The sequence below is a fragment of the Ranitomeya variabilis genome, chromosome 6 (genome assembly GCF_051348905.1).
Source record: "Ranitomeya variabilis isolate aRanVar5 chromosome 6, aRanVar5.hap1, whole genome shotgun sequence".
Lineage (NCBI taxonomy): Eukaryota > Metazoa > Chordata > Amphibia > Anura > Dendrobatidae > Ranitomeya > Ranitomeya variabilis.
This window is the reverse complement of record NC_135237.1, coordinates 268,184,117-268,209,607: the sequence shown is the minus strand read 5'-3', so window position 1 is coordinate 268,209,607 and position 25,491 is coordinate 268,184,117. Positions and strand designations below refer to the sequence as shown.

The window sequence follows — 25,491 nt, the reverse complement described above, 5'->3', positions numbered from 1 at the left end:
TCCCACTTATTCTGCTCCCTGGGGGGTCTACGGCGAAAAAATCTGCGGCTCCGAAAGGATTGTTTAAATGGAACCGGACCCAGATTTGGAAACCCTTTTTTCTTGTCTCCCGCTTTCTGGAGGATGTCATCCAGGGTTTCTCCGAATAAAAAATTACCCTCACATGGGATAGAACATAATTTCAATTTCGTTTGTAGATCTCCCGGCCAGCTCTTGAGCTACAAGGTTCTTCTGGCTGCGTTGGAAAGAGCAGCGGCCTTAGATGTTAAGCGTACGGAGTCCGCCGAGGAGTCCGCTAGGAACGCTGCTGCTGCTCTCATTGCAGGGAATGAATCCAGCAATTTATTTCTGGGTAACCCGTCTTTAATCTGACTTTCCAGCTGGTCGATCCACACCACAAGGGATCTGGAGGTGCAAGTAGCTGCAACTGCAGGTCTCAGGCTACCTCCCGCCGATTCCCATGCTCCCTTAAGGAAAGTATCCGCTTTTTTATCTAACGGGTCTTTGAGGGTACCCATGTCCTCGAACGGCAGCGCAAATTTTTTCGAGGCTTTGGCTACTGCAACGTCTAGTTTTGGTGCCTTATCCCAAAAAGAGGAAGCCTCATCCTCGAAGGGATATTTTCTTTTAAGGGAGGGTACCGAGGAATTTCTTCTATCCGGTTTCTCCCATTCTTTTTTAATTAATGTCTGGACATTAGGATTTAGGGGAAAAGTTCTTCTCTTTTTTTGTCCCAGACCTCCAAACATTACATCTTGGGCCGTTTTGTCGGGTTTGGGTTCCTCCACCCCCATAGTAGCCCTAACTGCTCTCACTAAAGAATCCACTTCTTCTAGTGGGAAGCAATGTCGGCCCGACTCTTCCTCGGAAGAGGAAAGGGGGGAATTTGAATCGTCTGAATCAGCATTATCAGATGAGGATCGGACCGAGTGGGAATGTACCGACTCCTTCACTTTCTTCATCTCTTTTTTGGAGGATAAAAGGGCATTCTGAACTTCAGACCTGATTATATTTTTAAGTTCAGATGCAAAGTCGGGTGTCTCCTCACATAGTAAATGTTGAATGCATGACTTGCAAAGCTTTTTGTCCCAGGTTACTGGTAAAGCTTTGTTACAGGTGGGGCAAACTCTATTTTTCCTTTTCTCCAGGCTCTTCTTACCCTAGTAAGGGAGAAGAGGGAGCCCCATTATAAAAAATGCACATTCACGGAGCTCACTCACCATTCGGATGTGGAGGCAGGTACCGGTTCTGGAGGGGGACTCGGGCCTGGTAGGGAAGGTCCTTGAGAAGGAGTATCAGTCTTCGCAGCAGATCTTTTGCGCCGTGTGAAACGGCTGCTAGACCCACTCCTGGTACTCTTTGTTTCAGATTTTCTGTGGCGCTGCTGTCCAGGCTGCAGCTCCTGTGGATCGCTGTCCTCCATGGTTACAGGGAGAAAGTGCGACAACCATGTGTGCACCATCTCCCTTTTTGTAACCGGCGCCACCCCCCCGGCGTCCACCGCACTTCCGGTTCTCTGCCATCCTTCAGGGAGAAGATATTACCGCGCATGCGCATGGCGACGACCCGGAAGTCCTGCCGCATTTCCGGAGCGGCGGCCATCTTTCTTCACCCGGAGCATGCAGCGGCCGGCACAGGAGCTCCAGGTGATCAGCGCCCCTTCTTCCCTCGGAGTCTGGCGGCGACCTCTCACCCGCACACCCTGAAGAACCCGTCGGTTCCAGCGGTGGCGGCTTCGGGAGCCGGACAAGCCGCGGCAGGAGCCTCCTCGCTGCCGTAACTCGACCGCCCGGTCCCGGTCCATCGGTCTTCATACAGGTACCGTCCGAAGAGAGGTTCCCTTGTCAGGGACAGGAAACCAACTGATGCGAGGGAGAGGTACCGCCCTTTTATCTGTAGGTTTCCTGTCCCTGAAGGGCGGATCCCCTCTCTCCATAGTGCTGTCATGGGAGACCGAGAAAGGGTGGATTCTAGAGATGTTCTTAGGTGTAAGTGGCAAGGAGACTGTATATAGGAGGTGAAGGAAAGATTGGTGCCAAACACCCAGAAAGCGAGCCTGATGCCTAGGCGTTATTGTGGTGCCACACACGGAGACGGAGATGTCAGATTTAGGGAGGTTAGTAGATGGCAAGAGCAGAAGAGGTTCAGTTTTGGAAAGGTTGAGTTTCAGATACAGAGCGGACATGATGTTGGAAACTGCGGACAGTCAGTGGTGTTCTGTAGTACAGCGGGGGTAAGGTCAGGAGATGATGTGTATAGTTGTGTGTCATCAGCATAAAGATGGTACTGAAAGCCAAATTTGCTGATGGTCTGTCCAATTGTGGTCATGCTGAGAGAGAAGAGGGCCAAGGACTGAGGCCTGAGAGACCCCAATAGTGAGAGGAAGAGGAGAAGAAGTGGAGCCAGATAAGGTTTTTCTTTTTTTTTTTTTAATAATGGCATAATGATTGTTTGAAGAAGGAGGGGAAGATACCGGAGGAGTGGGAGAGATTGAAGATTTTAGTTAGGCGAGTAGTGGAAAGAGAGACTGGAGTAGGCTTGAGGAATTGCGGTCAGTAGGGCATATAGTAGGATGAAAAGAAGAGAGGAGCCTGGAGACTACTTCTTCTGTGACTGGGTCAAATGTACAGAGTGAGACAGAGGAGATGTAGGGAGGGATGGGAGTCATGGCACTTGGTGGCTGGGAGCTGGTTTCCTGACAGATATTTTCTATGTTCTCTATGAAGTAGGAAGCCAGATCATTAGCACAAATGTCTGTGATAAAGGCCTGCGCTTTAGAACTCACAAGGGAGTGAAAGGTGTCAAAAATGTTTTTTTGGGATGGTGATAATAGTGGTGTAGTAGGTCTGTTTGGCGAGGTGAAGGCAAAGCTATAGGTTCTTAAAATAAATCTGCAGTGGATAGTTTTCTGGTGTGAGTTTTCCTCCATAGACATTCGGAAATCCTATCACTGGAGAAATCGAGTTTACGATGTGAGCCAGGGCTGTTTTACTGTGTTTGGAGGTACTGAGGGTGTTTCTTGGTCCCAGGGTGCTTCTGAGAGTATCATTTTAGTGATTTACAGCCAGATCAGGACAGGAAAAAGAAGAGATTGAGAACAGTGATGAGTGTAGGGAGTCTGTAAGTGTATGAGGGTTAATGGCTTGTAGATTTCTGAATGTGCGATAGGTAGGAGTGTGCTGTGCTGGGGTGGGCAAGGATTTGTGAACACGAAAGAGAGAATGTTGTGGTCAGAGAGGGGAAGAGGCGAGTTATCTAGGTAGGGGATTGAACAGAGCCGAACAAAGAGCAGATCAAGGATGTTACCATCTTTGTGTGTCTCAGATGTTGAAAGATGTGAGAGGCTAAGAGAAGTGGTTAGAGATAGAAGATGGGATGCAGATGGGGAGGTGAGGCTGTTTATGGGGATGTTGAAGTCTCCCAGAATAAAGGATGGTAATTCTGAGGACATGAAGTGCGGCCTCAAGGCAGAAAAATGGTCAACCGTTACTCAGAGAGGGGATGGAAGAGCCTCATGGTGTGGACCTCAAAGAAGAGAGAGTGACGGAACTGGGGGGGATAACCAGGAAAGTTCATTGTGAGGACAGGAGTATGCCAACTCCATTACCAAGTCTGTTTGCGGGTCTTGGAGAATGGGAAAAATATGAGCCGCCATGAGAGATAGCAGCAGGGAAAATAGTGCCAGAATCCTGAATACAGGTTTCAGTGAGGGCCAACAGATTAATAGGGTTTTTCAGAAAGTAGTTGTGCAGGAAAAAAAAAAAAACAGAAAAAAAAACAAACGGTAGATGCATGCAGACTATGGATTCCAGAGTGTACAATTAAAAGAGGGAGATGAAGGAGTACAACTAACTTTAATAAGGTTAGCAGGGTTTCGATGTGAGGTGGGGGAGAGGTTGAAGTTGGCGGAGGGCAGACCGGGGTTAGGAGAAATATCTCCTTAAACAAGTAGCAGTAAAAAGAGAAAGTGCAAATAGTTCTTGGATTTGTGACATGGTTTATTGTGTGATGTCTTTGGACAAGATGGACTGAGATTACTCAGGAAGGTGACAAGAGCATGGGAGCTGTATATGGGAGGGGTAAGGAGAGAGGGGCTGATGTGGATGAGTGGTGATGGAGAGGGGATGGGGCGGTGAATGTGGATAACAAAGGCACACAGGAAGATAGACATAAAAATAAAGCACATAGTTAAAAGGGAATACAAAATGTGGGTTACCTGACTCCTGCCCTGCCTAACTGCCATTGAATTAACTGCTAGACACTTGGCATGAAGACACTTTGCTTAAAAGCCCAACAAACAGGCTCGCCATGCATGTGGCATGACTGTCACAGAGCTACGACACATGCAGCTACGGGGCCTACCAGCTGATCAGCCAGAGCGATCCAGGAAGCCGGATAAGCCCTGCCCCGATCAAATTCGCTCATCTCTAATAAAGATAAGAAGTGATGAAGAAGAATTAGGATAAAAATATATTTTTAAATAATCGTAAAACCAATTAAAAAGATAGGGTGAAAGAAGCCTCCAATAGTGGGGAGGAAGGCAGCAAAATGGGTTCCCTTCTCCACGTCCAGGCGCAGGTCGGTTCAGTGTGTCTCACCATCTCTTTTAGTATTTGGCTTTACTCTTTTCCCAGCCTCACTACTTATAACGCTATGGGATTTTTTTTTCTCATATGCCTCCTGTATATGCCTCACTTTGTTATTTTGATATTTATGATCTTTATGTATATTTTCACTAAGGTATTTACCCTTACACTTGCAAATGTTTATACATTGGGGCTATACTATTTTACTATTATACTTCAGCACTTTGCACTTTAGTGTGATTTGATTTATAGAATTGATATGATGTGATTATCTGAGCCCCTTTTTTTGCCCATACAAACATCTTTTTTGTAGGTTTACCACACCTACCATATAGTGTAATTTGACAATGTTGCAGTAATTTAGTGTGGTCCACCTATAATATTACAGTGGCTATTTTGTGATTACTCTGGCAATACTGTGCCTTTGTACGTGGTTCTAGGTTATTCGTCTGTCACCTTTTAATTGTGCCTTTCTACATTTATCTATGTTTGACGTTTTTTATGGCTTTTTTAAAAAAAAAAAAGAAAATGTTGTTATAATAAAAATGTATAGTATTTTACGCAGCTCTAGTTTCCAATCCTCTTTTGGGTTCCCGTATTGCATTTGGCAGAGCTTATTATTTTTGACCCGTTTCTTTGGTTAATTATATCTTTTGAGCTGTTTCTCCCCGGATATTGATCTAACATTGCACTTGCAAAACCCAGTCCTTTGAAGTATCCTTTCGGTGCTCACTGGGTCCCCTTCTTAGCATATCCATTTATTTTATATAGGAGATAACAAGTGCTTGGATATTTCTTCTCTTTAAAATACACTTTATTTTTGCAAAAACTAGTTTTTGCATATCCATATTTTGATAGCTATAATTTTTCCATACTTCAGCAGACAGTCATGTTATGGGCTTGTTTTTTGCGGGACGAGTTGTTTTTATTAGTACCATTTTCAGGCACATGACATTTTTTGATCGCTTTCTATTCCGATTTTTGGAAGGCAGAATGAACAAAAAACAGCAATTCAGGAATTGCCCGGATAGGGCAACAGGGTGGGAGCTGTGTCCCCCAATTAGAGGCTAAGAGAAAGATTTTACGGTGAGTACACAAAAATCTCCTTTACTCTGTCGCCTCATTGGGGGACACAGGACCATGGGACGTCCTAAAGCAGTCCCTGGATGGGAAGCAATGGACGAATATTGTGCAGACAGGCCCCTATACTTACGGTATAAGCCGCCTGCAGAACACATCTACCCAGGCTCGCGTCCGCTGAGGACTGGGTATGAACCCTGTAGTGTTTAGTAAACGTGTGTAGGCTAGTCCAAGTGGACAACTTACACACTTGTTGTGCTGAAGCCTGGTGCCAAATGGCCCAGGAGGCCCCTACCGCCCATGTAGAGTGTGCCGTAATACCGGCTGGAAGAGAAGAATTCTTAAGGTGCTAAGGCCTCTTGTATGGTGGATTTGATCCACCTGGCAAGGGTAGCTTTGGAAGCTGGCAGACCCTTGTGGCCGCCTTCCGGAAGGAGGAAAAGAGAATCAGACCTCCGGAAGGACGCAGTCCTAGACACATATATACGCAATGCCCTGACGAGGCACTTCTCCACTCTATGAACTGGGACCGGACAAAGGGATGGTAGTGAAATTTCCTCATTGAGGTGGAAGTTGGACACAACCTTCGGAAGGAAGGATGGGACCGTACGAAGAACTACCTTGTCCTGGTGAAAGGCCATGAAGGGCCGTCTGCAGGAGAGTGCTGTCAGTTCAGACACCCTGCGTAGTGAGGTGATTGCCATCAGGAAAACCACCTTCTGGGAGAGAAGGCGGAGCGGGACCTCCTTAAGGGGTTCAAAGGGTGGTTCCTGCAATGCTGTCAGGACCAGGTTGAGGTCCCACGTTTCTAGTGGTCGTCTGTAGGGGGGAACCAATCGGGAAACCCCCTGAAGAAAATTCATTACTTGCGGCTTGGTAGCAATGCGCCTTTGAAAAAGCACTGAGAGGGCTGACACCTGGCTCTTAAGCGAGCCTAATGGCAGCTTGGCCTCCAGACCCGACTGGAGAAAACCAAGTACTTTGGGTAGGGAATAAGGCAGTGGGGTCTGGCCACGAGATTCGCACCAGGTAAAGAAAGCTTTCCAGGTACGGTAATAAATCTTGGCAGAGGCTGGCTTCCGTGCCCTGATCATGGTACCAATGACGTTCGGCGAGAGCCCTGCCTGGGTTAGAACCCAGGTCTCAAGGGCCACGCCGTCAAATTGAGAGCCCCTGAGTTCTGGTGGCAGAACGGGCCTTGTGATAGAAGATCGTGGCGGTCGGGGAGACGCCAGGGGGCGTCTGCTGTAAGTTGTACGATGTCGGCGTACCATGTACGTCTGGGCCAGTCCGGTGCAATTAGGATGGTTGGAACTCCCTCGTTTGATCTTCCTCACCACTCTGGTTATCAGGGGGAGAGGTGGAAAAAATGTACAGAAGCTGGAACTGGGTCCAGTCCTGAACCAGAGCGTCTGCTCCGGGTGACCGCGGATCGTGTGTTCTGGCCATGAAGTTGGAGACCTTGGCATTGAAGTGGGATGCCATTAGGTCCACATCCGGGGTCCCCCAGCGATGGCCGATCTGGCGAAAAATTTCGGGATGGAGAGACCACTCTCCCGAGTCTATTTCTTGTCGGCTGAGGAAGTCTGCTTCCCAGTTGTCCACACCTGGAATGTGGACCGCCGAGAGAACCGACCCCGTGTCCTTCGCCCAGTGGAGGATATGTGACACTTCTCGCATCGCCTGGGTACTGCGGGTCCCCCCCTTGGTGATTCACATATGCCACAGCCGTGGCATTGTCCGACTGTATTCTGATGTGAGAGGCTGCAAGTAAGTGATGGAAAGCCCTCAATGCCACGAGGATGGCACGAATTTCCAGGATGTTGATGGGCATGGTCGCTTCCACTGGGGACCACTTGCCCTGTGCCCTGTGGTGTAGGTGCACTGCACCCCAACCCGTCAGGCTCACATCGGTGGTCAGAACTTTCCAATGACCTGTGAGAAAGGATTTCCCCTTTGCTAGCGAGGTTGGCTTGAGCCACCAGTGCAGGGACCTCTTGGTTGATGACATTAGCCGGAACTCCCTGTCGAGAGAGAAAGGGTTCTTGTCCCAGGACTTGAGGATGGCTAGTTGGAGAGGCCTGAGATGAAACTGGGCAAATGGGACGGCTTCAATTGCTGCCCCCATCCTGCCGAGGACTCTCATGGCAAACCGGAGGGATCGAGGGGGTTTGCGGAGGAGGGTGCAAACTCCTAGACGGAGAGCCAGTGCCTTGTCCTTGGGAAGGAGCACTAGACCCCTGGAGGTGTTGAATAGCATTCCCAGGAAGGTCAGAGACTGACTCGGGGTTGGTGATGACTTTTGTAGGTTGACTAACCAACCCATGCGACTCAGAGTGTCGATTGTGATTGAGATGCTGAGCTTGCAGTCCTTGAAGGTGGGAGCCTTGATGAGTAGATCGTCCAAGTATGGAACGACTACTATGCCTCTGGAGTGCAGGACGTCCATGGTGGCTGCCATGACTTTGGTAAACACTCTGGGAGCCGTGGCGAGTCCAAACGGGAGAGCCACGAACTGGTCGTGGTCCTGGTCGATTGCGAACCTGAGAAATCTTTGATGAGCAGGTGCAATCGGTATATGCAGGTATGCGTCTTGTATGTCTATGGAGGCGAGATATTCTCCCTTCTCCATGGACGCAATGATGGACCGAAGGGACTCCATGCGGAAGTGACGGACCCGTACGTATTTGTTGAGTTGTTTTAGATCCAGTATGGGCCGAACGCTGCCTTTCTTGGGAACTACGAATAGATTGGAGTAGAACCCTTGCAAGTGCTCGGCCATGGGGACCGGTACTATGACTCCTGCTTGAAAAAGCGGGGAGACCGCTTTCCGGAAGGTACGAGCCTGGACTGGTGGTTTTGGGGGGACAGAGAGGAAGAATCGGTCCGGTGGGTTGGAGGTGAACTCTATCTTGTATCCGGAAGACACTAGTTCCCTGACCCACCTGTCTTCTGTAATAGGCAGCCAGACTTGATGAAAGAGCAAAAGTCGGCCGCCTATGGGTGTGGTGTCTTCCGGGGTCCATGAGTCATGATAAGGAGAAAGTCTGAGATTTTCCTCCTCTAGGTTTAGACTGGGCTGCTTTTGACTGCCAGGTCTTGTCCGACCATTGCGTTGATCATGAGTTGTTCCTGCGTGGGGAACGGTTACGATTTTGTGCTGGACGCGAGACGGACCAGCCCGAAGAATTCCGAAAGGATCGGAATCGAGTTTGGTTACGCTTCTTGTAAGTGTGTTTAGGTTTTAGTTGGGGAAGAGAGGTACTCTTACCCCCGGTGGCGTTGGATATCATTGTGTCCAACTGTTCACCAAAAAGACGCCCACTGAGGTAGGGGAGGTGCGTGAGGGACTTCTTTGAGGCTGCGTCGGCTTTCCATTCCCGCAGCCAGAGGATACGCCGAATTGTGATGGCGTTTGATGCTATCCCCGCTACACCCCTTGCTGAATCCAGAGCTGCATGAAGCATGTAATCTACTACGACTAGTGTTGAGCGATACCGTCCGATACTTGAAAGTATCGGTATCGGAAAGTATCGGCCGATACCGGCAAAGTATCGGATCTAATCCGATACCGATACCCGATACCAATACAAGTCAATGGGACTCATGTATCGGACGGTATTCCTGATGGTTCCCAGGGTCTGAAGGAGAGGAAACTCTCCTTCAGGCCCTGGGAACCATATTAATGTGTAAAATAAAGAATTAAAATAAAAAATATTGCTATACTCACCTCTCTGACGCAGCCTGGACCTCAGCGAGGGAACCGGCAGCGTTGTTTGCTTAAAATTCGCGCTTTAACTTCCTTACGTGAAGTCCCGGCTTGTGATTGGTCGCGCGCCGCCCATGTGGCCGCGACGCGACCAATCACAGCAAGCCGTGACGTAATTTCAGGTCCTTCAGGATTTTAAAATTACGTTCCGGCTTTGTGATTGGTCGCGTCGCGGTCACATGGGCGACGCGACCAATCACAAGCCGTGACGTCACGGGAGGCTGGACACGCGCGCATTTTAAAATGCGCGCGTGTCCTGCCTCCCGTGACGTCACGGCTTGTGATTGGTCGCGTCGCCCATGTGACCGCGACGCGACCAATCACAAGCCAGAACGTAATTTTAAAATCCTGAAGGACCTAAAATTACGTCACGGCTTGCTGTGATTGGTCGCGTCGCGGCCACATGGGCGACGCGACCAATCACAAGCCGTGACGTCACGGGAGGCTGGACACGCGCGCATTTTAAAATGCGCGCGTGTCCAGCCTCCCGTGACGTCACGGCTTGTGATTGGTCGCGTCGCCCATGTGACCGCGGCGCGACCAATCACAAAGCCGGAACGTAATTTTAAAATCCTGAAGGACCTGAAATTACGTCACGGCTTGCTGTGATTGGTCGCGTCGCGGCCACATGGGCGTCGCGCGACCAATCACAAGCCGGGACTTCACGTAAGGAAGTTAAAGCGCGAATTTTAAGCAAACAACGCTGCCGGTTCCCTCGCTGAGGTCCAGGCTGCGTCGGAGAGGTGAGTATAGCAATATTTTTTATTTTAATTCTTTATTTTACACATTAATGTTGTTTCGATACCGATACCCGATACCACAAAAGTATCGGATCTCGGTATCGGAATTCCGATACAGCAAATATCGGCCGATACCCGATACTTGCGGTATCGGAATGCTCAACACTAGCTACGACTGCTATTTGAACCGCTTGGTCCGACAGCTCAGGAGCGGATGCTTGGAAAGCTTGTAAATTTTTGGCCCAGGCCAGAATGGCCTTGGCAGCCCAAACTGAAGCAAACGCAGGAGCCAGGGACGCCCCTGCAGCCTTGAAAATTGAACGAGCCATGCGTTCTACCTGCCGGTCTGCTGCGTCCCTGAGGGTTGAGCTATCTGGCAGTGAAAGGAGGGTCTGTGCTGCTAGTCTAGAGACTGGGGGGTCCACTTCAGGTGGGTTTGTCCACTCCTTGGTATCCTTCTGCGGGAAGGGGTACCTCGCCTCTAGATATTTGCGATTAGCGAATTTTTTCTCAGGCTGTGAGAACTGCTTTTTAAGGATCGCCTTAAACTCCGGGTGGTTAGAGAAAACCTTAGGCGGCTTCAGAGGTCCTTCAAAGGAAATCTTGCGTTCAGGGGCCTCTGGTGGCGGATCAGAAAAGTCCAGCACCCGATGGATGGAAGAGATTAAGTCCTCAACTAGCGCATTATTGCTAGGGGGGTATGGGATCAGGGACCCCTCCGTTCCCTTGTCTGAGTCGGGAGTCACAGATGTCTTCCGATTCCTGTGTATCACTGAGGCGTCCCCTGCTGGGTGAGCTGGGGAGGAGGCCTTCTCTGGTCGGGGATTGCGGAGATCTGCGTTGTCTGTCCCTGGAAGGGGACGGTCTAGCTGACCTGGAACTACGGTGTCTCTCCCTAGAAGGGGATGACAGAGTGCTATGGGATGATGTAGATGGACTGTGGGTCCGCTTGCGTCCTGACTTAGACGTGGATGTGCCAGGGTCGTCCTGTCCCTGAGCCAAGCTCTCCCTTTGCTGGGTAACGGTCATAGCCGAGGCATGACTCTGCAGAGCCTGAAGCAATGTGGAGGTTAGGTTATCTTTAGACTACGTCATAGATTGCGACATCTGAGAGACCCATTCCGGCGTGGAATTAGACACCGAAGCATTGGCAGGGGCCTCTTGGGGCTCTGACACAGTAGTCTGAGTGCAGTCCTGGCAGTGTGGGTAGATACTGCCACTGGGGAGAGCGGTCCTGCAGGCTGTGCAGAATGAATAATAGCAGTCCTGCCTGGTTCTCTTGGACCTTGAGCCCGGCATAGTGCACAGAGTGCAGAAGGGCTGCTATGCAGAGGATGTTACTGCAGAGAACCCTATAGGGGAGTCTTATAGGGAATATGGATTCACAGCCGAGTAAAACAACCCAGCTGTGATCTTACCCCACCAGTTTTGCCCCTAGGTACAGCGCCGAAGATCCACAGTCCTGTGCCCCCCGGAGACTGGCTGGCCTGGTCCTGCTGACCGGGAGATGCAGGGTTAATCCTTGCTGCAGTAGAAATGGCTGCCGAGGAGAAGAGGCAGGGGGAGAAGGGGGAGGAGAGCTGAGAAAAAAGGCGGCAAAGCTGTGTAAAAACGTGCCCTGTCTCGATCCACCTCCTTTATGACACTGTAGAGTGTCATATTTGTCATCCAAGGGGCGGAGAGGAGGCGGCGGCTACAGCTAGGCCGAAGCCGGGGCCTAAATTAGATGCCTGATGCCCAGAAGGGCTCCAGGCTGGCACGAAAGTCCGGGAGGGGGTCGGATCTGAACCAGACCCCTCCGGATTTAAAGGCAGGATAGCGGTGGGGCTGTAATCCGAAAGGGGGCTCGGTGAAGGGTCCCCCTGAGGTAGTATAGAGCTGGTGCTGCCGCAGAGACAGGGGCGCAGGGAGCCCTGTGTCTGTATTGTGCCATGCCTGCCTGCACTCCCCCCGGCCCCATCAGGAGGCCGCAGCTGGGCTGGGGTCCCTGGATGCAGGCGCAGTGTGCTGGCCCATTGCTGGGAGCTGTAGAATGCTGCCTGTACAGGCCCTACCCGAGGCGTCTCAACCTAATACCCCCAGAGGGGGATTAGGGAGTGGTGCTGCTGTCACCTTCAGAGGCCTTTATTCTCGCCTCGACCTCAACCCAGAAACCAAAAGGAATTGGGGAAGGAGGGGGGGGGGTCTCGACTTCGAACCAGCACCTGAGGGACTGGGGGAAGGAGCAACATGGGGAATAGCCATCTCTACTTCAACCGGGCACCCTGTGATAGGGGGCCAAGGAAGGAGCCATGCCGGGAGTCTCACGGGAGACCCTCTTTTCTTCATCTGTAATCCGTCGGAAAAAAACGGAGTAAAATAAAAAATCTAGGCGTGCCTTCTATGCAACACTAAGCAAAAACTGGAGAAGGCTGATGCTGTCCAGGGGTGTATACTGCAGAGGAGGAGCCACAGTTAATCTTTTTCAGATTATGCATAGTGTCGCCTCCTAGTGGACAGCAGCATAACACCCATGGTCCTGTGTCCCCCAATGAGGCGACAGAGTAAAAAGACGGTGAACCCTTGATGTAACAGTGCAGTTCACTATCCAACCCACCTGCTTTGCATCCATCTCCTGGTCCCTCTTCCTTTATTAACAACTCTGGCATTACAAGACGGCCAGAGGAGGGAGGTGACAGATGGAAAATAAGAAGGTAAAAAGGTGCATGTAAACTCTTGGGTCACACCAAAGGTGCACTAAACGACTGTGCTTGGATTGAACAGATATTTTGCGTGAAAAGACCATTTATTTACTGCCAAAAAAAGGCAAATTATAGACACCAAACAAGGACAAGGCTGATTCTGTAGTCATTAACTATGCCACTCCTCCCAACCCCCTTACACAAAAGATATATTTTAAGTTAAGACCATTTGCAACTTTGCTTCAATTCATACAGAATGAAGCTATAAAAAAAAATAACTCCAAGCATTAATAGTTGTTTATATAAACCCTTTTTTATTCCTTACCAAGCATCAGAAGATTACAATCACCATTTTCTGCTGAAGACTCTATACATCCCCAGATTTCCTCCAGTAAATACTTAATTTTCTCTAGAAAATCAAGAACGAAAAGGATTTTAAGATATCAAATAGTTTTTAAAATTTCAACTTTTCTTTCCAATTTTAGGTTGTATGCCGTATTCCAAGCTATATTTATCAAGTGTTTTTGTGAAATCTATAGACAAACATCAGAAAATCAATCCCACTGTCAAAGCATGCTGTAATTAAAAAATAAAACACAATTAAGGAAAATTACAATCAAATGATTAGATTACTTTCCATATTTGTTTATAAACTAAGATGTAACAATATTTAAAAATTAGCTAAAAAAAAACTAACAAACTATGAATCCAGCCTGAAATTTCTGTCTACTGTATGTTTACAAATTTAGTACATTTTAAATCCTTTATAATGTACATTTTTATAGAAAAATACCCTAACAACAAATTACTGTGTGACCTGAGAGAATGAAATGGAGAGTCACTTAAACTGTTTGAAATAATTATTTGTCCATTGATTGATGTAGAATTGTTGTTAATTCTACATCAATTATGGCAGGATGAAAGCAGAGGGTTTGCATATACAGAACTAGCAAATATATTACAGGAATAGTAATCCATTTGGTGTCAGACTGAAATTTGCACACAATTTCACACTATATAGCCACTGTTATTTTTTTTTTTAATCTATTACATACGTTTGTCTATCTTCAAATAAGGCTCCTCTTCTGCAACTTGAGTCTGTACATTTTTCATGACCACTAAGAAAAAAAAAAAAAGATCAAGGCAAGAATTTGCAAAAATAGTATGCTTTTTCTTTCGATTTTTTTTTTTTTTTTTTTTTTTTTTATATATAAGCACTACCTTTCTTGCTTTTCTGACTCTGGAATTCGTCAATTTTTTTCTGTGAACACACCATTAAAAATGGCATTAAGCAAGAGTTGTGAATACACCAGATTCAAAACGAGTAAACTAATTACGAAAGCAAGCTACACTTACCTGTATATTCTTTAATTCCTTTCCAATAACTCTTTTTTCCATTTTCAGTTGCTTATAATCTTTATCATGTTTTGCAGCAGCCTCTAAAATAGAATAAGATGGCAAATTACTATAATTTTTTTTTTTTTATGGTTTGGTTCAGTTTATAGTATTTGCTCAATATTCCTATCATACATGGGTGTTCAGCTCCTGATTAACCCCTTCCCGACCTATGACGCATACGCTGCGTCATGAAAGTCGGTGCCAATCCGACCTGTGACGCAGCGTATGCGTCATGGCGGAATCGCGTTCCTGCAGGTCAGGTGAAAGGGTTAACTGAAATTTCACCCGACCTGCAGGTACAGGGGATCTTGTACTTTAGCCCGGGGGGGGTGGCTCAGCCTCCACTTGGCTACGATCGCCCTGGTGACCACTTTGTCACCACCCCCCAGATCTGATTGGAGCTAGCATCCATGTGACGCTAGCTCTCCATTCAGATGTGGGGGGGGCGGAGAAAACCATGGCTGCCTCGCTGTCCAGCTTCATGCCTTCCGTGGAAGCTGAACAGCGAGGTGCCTGCATACTGCCCTGCCACATACAGCGATCGCCGCCGCTGCAGTCACCGCCACCGCTGCAGTGGCCGCCACCGCCAGGTGCTCCCCTCAGCTTCTCTTCACCCCCTTGCCTTGCGATTCCATGCCCCCCGACCTTCGCTCCCTCCCCCCTGCCCCCGGTGATCGCTTCCTCCCCCCTGCCCCTGGTGATCGCCCCCTCCCCCCTGCCCCCGGTGATCGCCCCCTGCCCCGGAGATCACCCCCCCTGCTGCTGCCGGCTCCATTTCCACCTTCTGCTGCATCGCATCTGACAGCCCCCGCCCCAGTGATCCCCCTGATCTCCTCTCTGCCCTGTGGATCACCCCCTGCCCCACTGATGTCCTCCCCTGCCCCACTGATGTCCTCCCCTGCCCCGCTGATGTCCTCCCCTGCCCCGCTGATGTCCTCCCCTGCCCCGCAGATCTCCCCCCTGCCTTGTGGATCGCCCCCTGCCCTGCTGATGTCCCCCTGCCCCGCTGATGTCCCCCTGCCCCGCTGATCTCCCCCCTGCCCTGTGGATTGCCCCCTGCCCCGCTGATCTCCCCCCTGCCCTGTGGATTGCCCCCTGCCCCGCTGATGTCCCCCCTGCCCCGCAGATCCCCCTCCCTGCCCCGCAGATCTCCCTCGTTGCCCCGCTGGTGTCCCCCCTGCCCCGCAGATCTCCCCCCTGCCTTGTGGATCGCCCCCTGCCCCGCTAATGTCCCCCCTGCCCCGCAGATCTCCCTCCCTGCCCCGCTGATGTCCCCCCTGCCTTGTGGATCGCCCCCTGCCCCGCTGATGTCCCCCCTGCCCCGCTGATGTCCCCCCTGCCCCGCTGATGTCCCCCCCGCCCCGCTGATGTCCCCCCCGCCCTGTGGATTGCCCCCTGCCCCGCTGATGTCCCCCCTGCCCTGCAGATCTCCCCCCCTGCCCTGTGGATTGCCCCCTGCCCCGCTGATGTCCCCCCTGCCCTGTGGATTGCCCCCTGCCCCGCTGATGTTCCCCCTGCCCCGCAGATCTCCCTCCCTGCCCCGCTGATGTCCCCCCTGCCTTGTGGATCGCCCCCTGCCCCGCTGATGTCCCCCCTGCCCCACTGATGTCCCCCCGCCCCACTGATGTCCCCCCTGCCCTGTGGATTGCCCCCTGCCCCGCTAATCTCCCTCCCTGCCCCGCTGATGTCCCCCGTGCCCTGCAGATCTCCCCCTGACCTGTGGACTGCCCCCTGCCCCGCTGATGTCCTCCCCTGCTGATGTCCTCCCCTGCCCCGCTGATGTCCCCCCCTGCCCCGCAGATCTCCCCCCTGCCCCGCAGATCTCCCCCCTGCCTTGTGGATCGCCCCCTGCCCTGCTGATGTCCCCCCTGCCCCGCAGATCTCCCCCTGCCCTGTGGATTGCCCCCTGCCCCGCTGATGTCCTCCCCTGCCCCGCAGATCTCCCCCCTGCCCCGCAGATCTCCCCCCTGCCTTGTGGATCGCCCCCTGCCCTGCTGATGTCCCCCCTGCCCCGCTGATGTCCCCCGTGCCCTGCAGATCTCCCCCTGCCCTGTGGATTGCCCCCTGCCCCGCTGATGTCCTCCCCTGCCCCGCAGATCTCCCCCCTACCCCGCAGATCTCCCCCCTGCCCCGCAGATCTCCCCCCTGCCCCGCAGATCTCCCCCCTGCCCCGCAGATCTCCCCCCCACCCCAGTTTTCCCATTAGGGTTGGGGCTAAAATTAGGGTTGGGATTAGGGGTAGGGTTAGGATTAGGGTTGGGATTAGGGGTAGGGTTAGGATTAGGGGTAGAGGTGTGTTGGGGTTAGGGTTGGAGATAGAATTGGGCAGTTTCCACTGTTTAGGCACATCAAGGGCTCTCCAAACGCGACATGGCGTCCGATCTCCATTCCAGCCAATTCAGCGTTGAAAAAGTAAAACAGTGCTCCTTCCCTTCCGAGCTCTCCCGTGCGCCCAAACAGGGGTTTACCCCAATATTTGGGGTATCAGCGTACTCAGGACAAATTGGACAACAATTTTTTTCATTCAATTTCTTTGTTACCCTTGGCAAAATAAAAATTTGGGGGGCTAAAAAACCCTTTTTGTGGGAAAAAAATGATTTTTTGTTTTCACGGCTCTGCGTTATAAACTGTAGTGAAACACTTAGGGGTTCAAAGTTCTCTCAACACATCTAGATAAGTTCCTTGGGAGGTCTAGTTTCCAATATGGGGTCACTTGTGGGGGGTTTCTACTGTTTAGGTACATTAGGGGCTCTGCAAACGCAATGTGATACCTGCAGACCAATCCATCTAATTGCATTCCAAATGGTGTTCATTCCCTTCCGAGCTCTGCCATGCGCCCAAATGGTGGTTCCCCTCCACATATAGGGTATCAGCGTACTTTGTACAACAGCTTTTGGGGACCAATTTCTCCAGTTACCCTTGTGAAAATAAAAAATTGCGGGCTAAAAATCATTTTTGAAGAAAAAAATTATTTTTTTATTTTCACGGCTCTGCGTTATAAACTTCTGTGAAGCATTTGGGGGTAAAAAGTGCTCACCACACATCTAGATAAGATCCTTGTGGGTCTAGTTTCCAAAATGTGGTCATTTGTGGGGGGTTTCTACTGTTTAGGCACATCAGGGGCTCTGCAAATGCAACGTGACACCCGCAGACCATTCCATCAAAGTCTGCCTTTCAAAACGTCACTACTTCCCTTCCGAGCCCCGACTTGTGCCCAAACAGTGGCCCCCCCCCCACATATGGGGTATCGGTGTACTCAGGACAAACTAGACAATAACTTTTGCGGTCCAGTTTCTCCTGTCACTGTTGTGAAAATAAAAAATTGCTTGCTAAAAATTAATTTTTGAGGAAAGAAAAATGATTTTTTATTTTCACAGCTCTGCGTTATAAACTTCTGTGAAGCACTTGGGGGAAGGGCTCACCACACATCTAGATTAGTTCCATGGGAGGTCTAGTTTCCAAAATGGGGTCACATGTGGGGGAGATCCAATGTTTAGGCACACAGGGGCTCTCCAAATGCCACATGGTGTCCGCTAACGATTGGAGCTAATTTTTCATTCAAAAAGTCAAATGGCGCTCCTTCCCTTCCGAGCCCGGCTGTGTGCCCAAACAGTGGTTTACCCCCACATGTGAGGTATCAGTGTACTCAGGAGAAATTGCCCAACACATTTTAGGATCCATTTTATCCTGTTGCCCATGTGAAAATGAAAAGATTGAGGCTAAAAGAATTTTTTTGTGAAAAAAAAGAGGGATTTTTGGTTCTTACCGTAAAATCTCTTTCTTGGAGCCTTCATTGGGGGACACAGGTAACCATGGGTGTATGCTGCTGTCACTAGGAGGCTGACACTATGCAAATAAAAAAGAAGTAACTCCTCCCCGGCAGTATACACCCTCCGACAGGCACCAGGCAACTCAGTTGGTGCAAAAGCAGTAGTAGGAACAGGTAATATAAAACTCAACCTATGTACCAACCCACAACAACGGCACGTTAGCCAACACGGTACAACTTCAAGGGAGGGTGCTGTGTCCCCCAATGAAGGCTCCAAGAAAGAGATTTTACGGTAAGAACCAAAAATCCCTCTTTCTTTCTCGCTTCATTGGGGGGACACAGGTAACCATGGGACGTCCAAAAGCAGTCCCTAGGGCGGGTATTCTGCAGAAAAAGAGGAGTCAGGTTGGCCGGTGAGAAACCGCCGCCTGTAGTATCCTCCTACCCAGGCTCGCGTCCGCGGAAGCCTGAATATGCACCCCGTAGAATTTGACAAAGGTGTGCATGGAAGACCACGTAGCGGCCTTGCAAACCTGCGAGGCCGAAGCTTGGTGACGAACTGCCCAGGAAGCTCCCACTGCCTGGGTAGAGTGAGCCTTCACTCCCGAAGGAGGCTGTTTGTCTTGGACGCGGTATGCCTCCAAAACCGCTGAACGGATCCAACGAGCAATCGTGGACTTGGAGGCAGGAAGACCCTTTCGACGCCCATCCGAGACGACGAACAGAGGATCGGCCTGACGAAAAGAGGCAGTTCTGGCGATGTAAATCCGGATGGCGATCAAAAAGGCTACCTTCCAGGATAGAAGCGAGAAGGAAACATCCTGAAGCGGTTCAAAGGGCGGCCGCTGCAGGGCATCTAAGACAAGGTTGAGATCCCAAGGCTCAACAGGAGACCGGTAAGGGGGAGCTATATGAGCGACCCCCTGGATGAAGGTCCTCACCTGAGGCAGGGAAGCCAGGTCTCTTTGAAAAAAGAATTGATAGAGCGGAGATCTGACCCTTCAAGGTGCTAAGGGAAAGACCCGAATCTAAGCCCGTTTGAAGAAAGCTGAGAAAGGAAGGAAGGGAAAAAGGCCGTAGGAAACAGATTGTTATCCTGACACCACCGGAAAAAGGCCTTCCAACATCTGTGGTAGACACGCGATGAGGCCGGTTTTCTCGCTCTTATCATAGTCTGGATGACGCTATGAGAAAAAAACGCGTTCTTCAGGACCGCGGCCTCAACGGCCATACCGTTAAATTCAGCGACCGAGAATTTGGGTGGGAGAGAGGCCCCTGTGAAAGAAGGTCCGGAAGTCTCCACGGAACATCCGATAACATGTTTATCAGCTCTGCGTACCAGGCTCTGCGAGGCCAATTTGGAGCTACCAAGAGTACGGGGACCCCTTCCGACTTGATCTTCTTTACGACCCTTGGGATCAGAGGGAGAGGCGGGAACAGATAGGGCATCCGGAACTGGGCCCAAGAGATCACGAGAGCGTCGCATCCGACGGCCATCGGGTCCCGAGACCTGGCGACGTACTGGGGAACTTTGTGGTTTGCCCGGGAAGCCATCAAGTCGACGTCCGGAACGCCCCACCGCTGGCAAATCTGGCTGAAGATTGCTGGAAGAAGAGACCACTCGCCCGCCACGATGCCCTGGCGACTTAGAAAGTCGGCCTCCCAATTGTCCACCCCTGGGATGTGGACGGCTGACAGAGAGGGAACATGACCCTCCGCCCAGCAGAAAATTTTTGCTACTTCCGCCATGACTTGACTGCTGTGAGTCCCCCCTTGGTGATTTATGTATGCCACAGCCGTGGCGTTGTCCGACTGAATGCGGACCGGCTTTCCCGAAAGGAGAGACTCCCAGCGGATGAGGGCTAGAAAGATGGCTCTGATTTCCAAGAGGTTGATCGAGAGGCACGCCTCTTGAGCAGTCCAGCGGCCCTGGGCTGTGAGGTGGAGAAAGACCGCTCCCCAACCTTGGAGACTGGCGTCGGTGGTAATCACCTGCCAGTGGGGGGGGGGGGGGAAATGACCTCCCGCGCAGAATGGAGGTGGACAGCGTCCACCAAGAGAGAGACTGTCTCGCCCTGGGGAGAGGCGAAACGGACGGTCCAGGGAAAGTGGGTTCCTGTCCCAGGCAGACAGAAGAGCCAGCTGGAGGGGACGAGAGTGGAACTGAGCATAGGGGACCGCTTCCATAGAAGCGACCATTCTCCCCAGAACACTCATGGCTAGACGAAGGGACAGAGAACTCGGACCCTTTAGCGCTCTGACACCCCAACGAAGAGAAAGAAACTTCTCCTTGGGAAGGAAGACCTGAGCCCGAAAGGTATCGAATTCCATGCCTAGGAACTCCAGCCGTTGGGTTGGAATCAAGGAAGACTTCTGGTAGTTGATCAACCAGCCTAGGCGAACTAAGGTGTCCAGAGTAAGATGGAGGCTCTGGCTGCAATCCCCCTGGGATGAGCCCTTGATCAATAGGTCGTCGAGGTATGGGATTACCAGAATCCCTTTTGAACGCAGGATGGCCATGACAGCTGCCATGACCTTCGTAAAGACCCTGGGAGCAGATGCCAGCCCGAAGGGGAGGGCAGTGAACTGGTAATGATGCTCCCTGATCGCGAATCGGAGGAACCTCTGATGCTGCACGCAAATAGGAATGTGAAGGTACGCATCCCGAATGTCCACTGAGCACAGAAACTCTCCCGGCTCCATGGACGCGATCACCGAGCGCAGAGATTCCATTTTGAAGTGTTGAATCCGAAGGTGGCGGTTCAATCGTTTGAGATCCAGAATCAGACGGAGAGAGCCGTCCTTTTTTGGAACCACGAACAGGTTTGAATAAAACCCGGAAAACCGCTGACGAAAAGGCACCAGCACTACGACTCCCGAGGCGAGGAGCGAATCGACGGCTTGGAGAAGCCCTGGGAGATGAGAGGGCTTTTTGGGAGGACGAGAGAGCATGAAACGTCTTCCTGGGGGCGAAGAAAATTCTATTTTGTAGCCTGACGTGACGATCTCCCTGACCCAGGCGTCGTCGACTACTGAAAGCCAAACCTCTGAGAATAGAAGAAGGCGGCCTCCCACCCTGGAAGGAATCCAGGTGGGGGCGACCCGTCATTTATTAGAAAACCTGCGGCCCCGAGATCCCGATGGTTTTGCGGGGTGGCTCTTGGCTCTCCAGCGTGGCGGAGGCCTGAAAGAAGGTTTTCTTCGGTCCCCTTGTGAGGAGGAACGGTCCTGGACGGGGTTTCCCGAAGAGGCAAAAGACCGAAAGGGACGAAAGGACTGGGGACCCCTCCTGTTGAAGGGACGTTTAGGCTTGGACTGGGGTAAGGAGGTACTCTTACCGCCAGTAGCGTCCGAGATCATTTGATCTAGCTGCGAGCCGAAGAGTCTGGAGCCCTGGAAGGGCAGACCCGTGAGCGATTTCTTAGATGCGGGGTCAGCGTTCCACGCCTTTAACCAAAGAATCCGGCGAATGGCGACAATGTTGCCATTAGCCCTGGTAGAGCAGGCCGCTGCATCAAGGGAGGCATTCATCAGGTATTTTCCTGCCAGTGAAATCTGATCCGCTAATTCAGACAGTTCTTCAGCAGGAGCAGAGGCCGAAATGCCCCTGCGCAGGGTCTTGGCTCAGGCTGATACAGCCTTAGCTACCCATGATGAGGCGAAAATAGGGCAAAGGGAGGCTCCGGAGGCCTCAAATGCTGATTTTGCTAGCGCCTCGATTTGTCTGTCCGAGGGGTCCTTAAGGGAAGCCGCGTCCGGAATAGACAGAACTGTCTGTAAGGATAGCCTGGACACAGGCGGGTCGACCTTAGGAGACTCGGACCACTTGGAGACCAGGTCGGAGTGAAAAGGGTATAACACATCAAGCAGTTTCCTGCCTGGGAAACGCTTGCCAGGGTTTTTCCAGTGAGTGGCGGTAGTGTTGTCAAACTCCTTGTGATTAGGGAAAACCCTAGAGGGACGTTTAATCCGTTTAAAAGCAACGGAGACGTCCTGAGAGCTTGCCTCATCCTCCTTAAGATCAAGTGTCTGAACAATAGCTGAAATAAGGCTATCAACCATGTCTTGTGTTCCGGAAGTCTGATCTGCATCCGAGTCAGATTCCGACTGAGAAGTTACGTCAGACCCGAGGTCCGCCTGTGAGGAAGGGGAACGGGCAGATAGGTGAATCCCGATGTGGTCCGGTGAACTGGAGAAGGATCTAGAATAAGGTCTGTTTTCTGTCTCTTTTGTCCGGTCTGCCTCTGTGAGAGTCTAGGACAGGTGCGGGCGAATCGCCGTGAGAGGCGTTTGTGGCACTGGTGGCATTAGAGAGAAGCGGGATGCGTTCAAGTGCCTGGACCAGGGACTGAGAAACCTTAGTCAGGTCGGACACAGATTGAGACATAGCAACAACCCACTCCGGGGGAGGGGGGGGTGCACTCATCCCGGGACCTTGAAGCTTCCAGGGGAGCTGACATGGTGGGAGGAACGCAGGACGGGCAGAAAGGAGATGGCTGACCTGAAACCCACTTTTTCTTACAGTGAGCGCAGGCGTAATGGATGGCCGTAGGGGCAAAGGCCGGGGTGGGGTCGGACATAGGTGGATATTACCTTGTCCCCAGAGAATACTGCCAGGTGGAGTAGGAGGTAGCGCTGAGCCTGGTGAAAGACAGCGGTAACCGCAGGTGCCTGTGTTCCCCCGAGAAATCCTGTGTCCCACGCGATGAGCAGACACTGACACGCTGACAGGGAGCAGGAAGCAGGAGAAAAGAGCGCGGAGAAAGTGCGACGCTGTGGGCGTGCACAGGACCGAAGGGGGGAAAGAAAGGAACGCCCCCTGTAAAACTGAAAGCAATCCGGCCGCTATACCGTCGACCGCCACAAGAGGGCGCTCAAGCGGCAAGAAAGGGAAAAGCAGGGAGACGCTGCACATCCCGGCCGCACTAATTCCGGCCACCACCAGAGGGCGCTCAAGCGCTAAGAAAGGAATAAACAGTGAGGCAGAGAGAAATGGCAGGCGAACGAGCCTGCAAGTTTGAATAAGGAGGGAAAAGATGCCAGCCTTCCTGCTCCCATTCCTACTGGTCTCAACGCCCGAATATGCAGCCCACTTCCCTGTCAGATGCTCCCCTATGGTAAGAGGAGATCGCTGCTGGGCAGGGTATTGGTGGGGATGGGGGTGGGGTTTGTTGATTGAAGATTCCCTACCTGCAGATGAGGAATCATCAGGATCCCTGGTAGATAGAGGGTCCTGGAAGTAGTCCTCCTTCCCGCGCCACGACTCTCCGGCGCAGAAGACGGCGTCGACCCCTGAACAGGGGGAGAGGGTCACTGGATGTGACCGCCGTCTTCCTCTCAGCCCGCTCCGAGGAGAGGGATGAGGAGGGGAAACGGGCAGGACTGGCCACCGAAGAAAGGGTAACACTGAACACCCGAATGGGTGACAGGGGACAAAGTCCTGCCCAGCGGGTCCGAGAGGGTGCGATGTAGGTGATACCACACTGCTCTCTCGGTCGCTCAAAGTGGGGAAGACAGGGTGAGAAGAACTGCACCCTGTTACCCTGAAGAAAGTATCTGAAAAAGAAAGGGGAAATGATTAAAAACAAACAACAAATCCCTGTAAAAGAAATGCGGATCTGGTGTTAGATCCAGGTCCGCCTCCTACAGACACTAAGCAAAAACTGAGTTGCCTGGTGCCTGTCGGAGGGTGTATACTGCCGGGGAGGAGCTACTTCTTATTTGCATGGTGTCAGCCTCCTAGTGACAGCAGCATACACCCATGGTTACCTGTGTCCCCCAATGAAGCGAGAAATAAAGTACTTTTTCATTTTTATGGATCAATTTGTGAAGCACCTGGGGGTTCAAAGTGCTCACTATGCATCTAGATAAGCTCCTTGGGGGGTCTAGTTTCCAAAATGGGGTCACTTGTGGGGGAGCTCCAATGTTTAGGCACACAGGGGCTTTCCAAACGCGACATGGTGTCCGCTAATGATTGGAGCTAATTTTTCATTGAAAAAGTCAAATGGCGCTCCTTCCCTTCCGAGCCCTGTCGTGCACCCAAAAAGTGGTTCCCCCCCACATATGGGGTATCGGCGTACTCAGGACAAGTTGTACAATAACTTTTGGGGTCCACTTTCTCCTTTCACCCTTGGGAAAATAAAAAAAATTGTTGATTTAAGTTCATTTTTATGGCTAAAAAGTTATATGTTCATTTTTTCCTTCCATGTTGCTTCTGCTGCTGTGAAACACCTCAAGGGTTAATAAACTTCTTGAATGTGGTTTTGAGCACCTTGAGGGTTGCAGTATTTAGAATGGTGTCACTTTTGGGTATTTTCAGCCATATAGAACCCTCAAACTGACTTCAAATGTGAGGTGGTCCCTAAAGAAAATGGTTTTGTAAATTTCGTTGTAAAAATGAGAAATCGCTGGTCAAATTTTAACCCTTATAACTTCCTAGCAAAAAAAAAAAATGTTGTTTCCAAAATTGTGTTGATGTAAAGTAGACATGTGGGTAATGTTATTTATTAACTATTTTGTGTCACATAATTCTCTCGTTTAACAGAATAAAAATTCAAAATGTGAAAATTGTGAAATTTTTAAAATTTTCGCCAAATTTCAATTTTTTTTCACAAATAAACGCAAAAATTATCGCCTTAAATTTACCAGTAACGTGAAGCCCAATATGTCACGAAAAAACAATCTCAGAATCGCTAGGATCCGTTGAAGCGTTCCTGAGTTATTACCTCATAAAGGGACACTGGTCAGAATTGCAAAAAACGGCCAGGTCATTAAGGTCAAAATAGGCTGGGTCATGAAGGGGTTAATAATACAAAGAACACTTACACTCCCTGACAGAAGTTATGTCGCTTATCCATGTTATGTAAATAAAAGCTTATAACCTGACGTTAAATTCATCCATTGGTTATATAAATTATTCTTTTGAAAGCTGAAACCCTCCGAAATGTGGTTTAGGTTGAGAAAATAAATTGGCATCAATGCAGAAATATTGATCAGTTAATGGACACAGAATGGTCAGATTTTGGCAAGACAAACGTTTTGTTGCCCACAGAAAGTAATGTGATATTATTCAAACAAATAATTAACTTAAAATACAGATATACAGTATGTTGCATAACACTGATGAATGAAGTTGTGGTGCTATTAGAGTCATATTTAATATTTTGTGTGACTTCCATGAGCTTGAAGGACTGCATCCATGCGGTTCAACAATGATTCATACAATTTATTAATGAAGTCATCAGGAATAGCAAAGAATGCAGTCTTACATGCCTCCCAGAGTTCATCTAGATTCTTGGTTTTGTCTTCCAAGCTTCCTCTTTCATCCTACCACAGACATGCTCAATGAGGTTCATGTCTGGTGACTGGGCTGGCCAGTTCTTGAGCACCTTGATCTTTTTGCCTGGAGGAACTTTGTTGTAGAGATGGATGTATGAGATGGAGCACCATCCTGCTGCAGAATTTGACC

At 50.4% G+C, this 25,491-nt stretch overlaps 1 protein-coding gene and 1 long non-coding RNA gene across 2 annotated transcripts in view; both read right to left on the bottom strand.

Annotated features, from left to right (window-relative positions):
• LOC143782298 (uncharacterized) overlaps positions 1-25,491 on the bottom strand; it is a 906,302-nt gene that overhangs the window by 567,053 nt on the left and 313,758 nt on the right. The gene's annotated exons all lie outside the window — the stretch shown is intronic.
• ICE1 (interactor of little elongation complex ELL subunit 1) overlaps positions 1-25,491 on the bottom strand; it is a 137,539-nt gene that overhangs the window by 62,033 nt on the left and 50,015 nt on the right. The window contains exons 9-12 of the mRNA XM_077269611.1: positions 14,213-14,295; positions 14,078-14,117; positions 13,912-13,974; positions 13,182-13,265 (exon numbers count right to left, since the gene is read on the bottom strand). Coding sequence (XP_077125726.1) covers positions 13,182-13,265; positions 13,912-13,974; positions 14,078-14,117; positions 14,213-14,295 — 270 coding nt within the window. The remainder of the gene's footprint in view (positions 1-13,181; positions 13,266-13,911; positions 13,975-14,077; positions 14,118-14,212; positions 14,296-25,491) is intronic.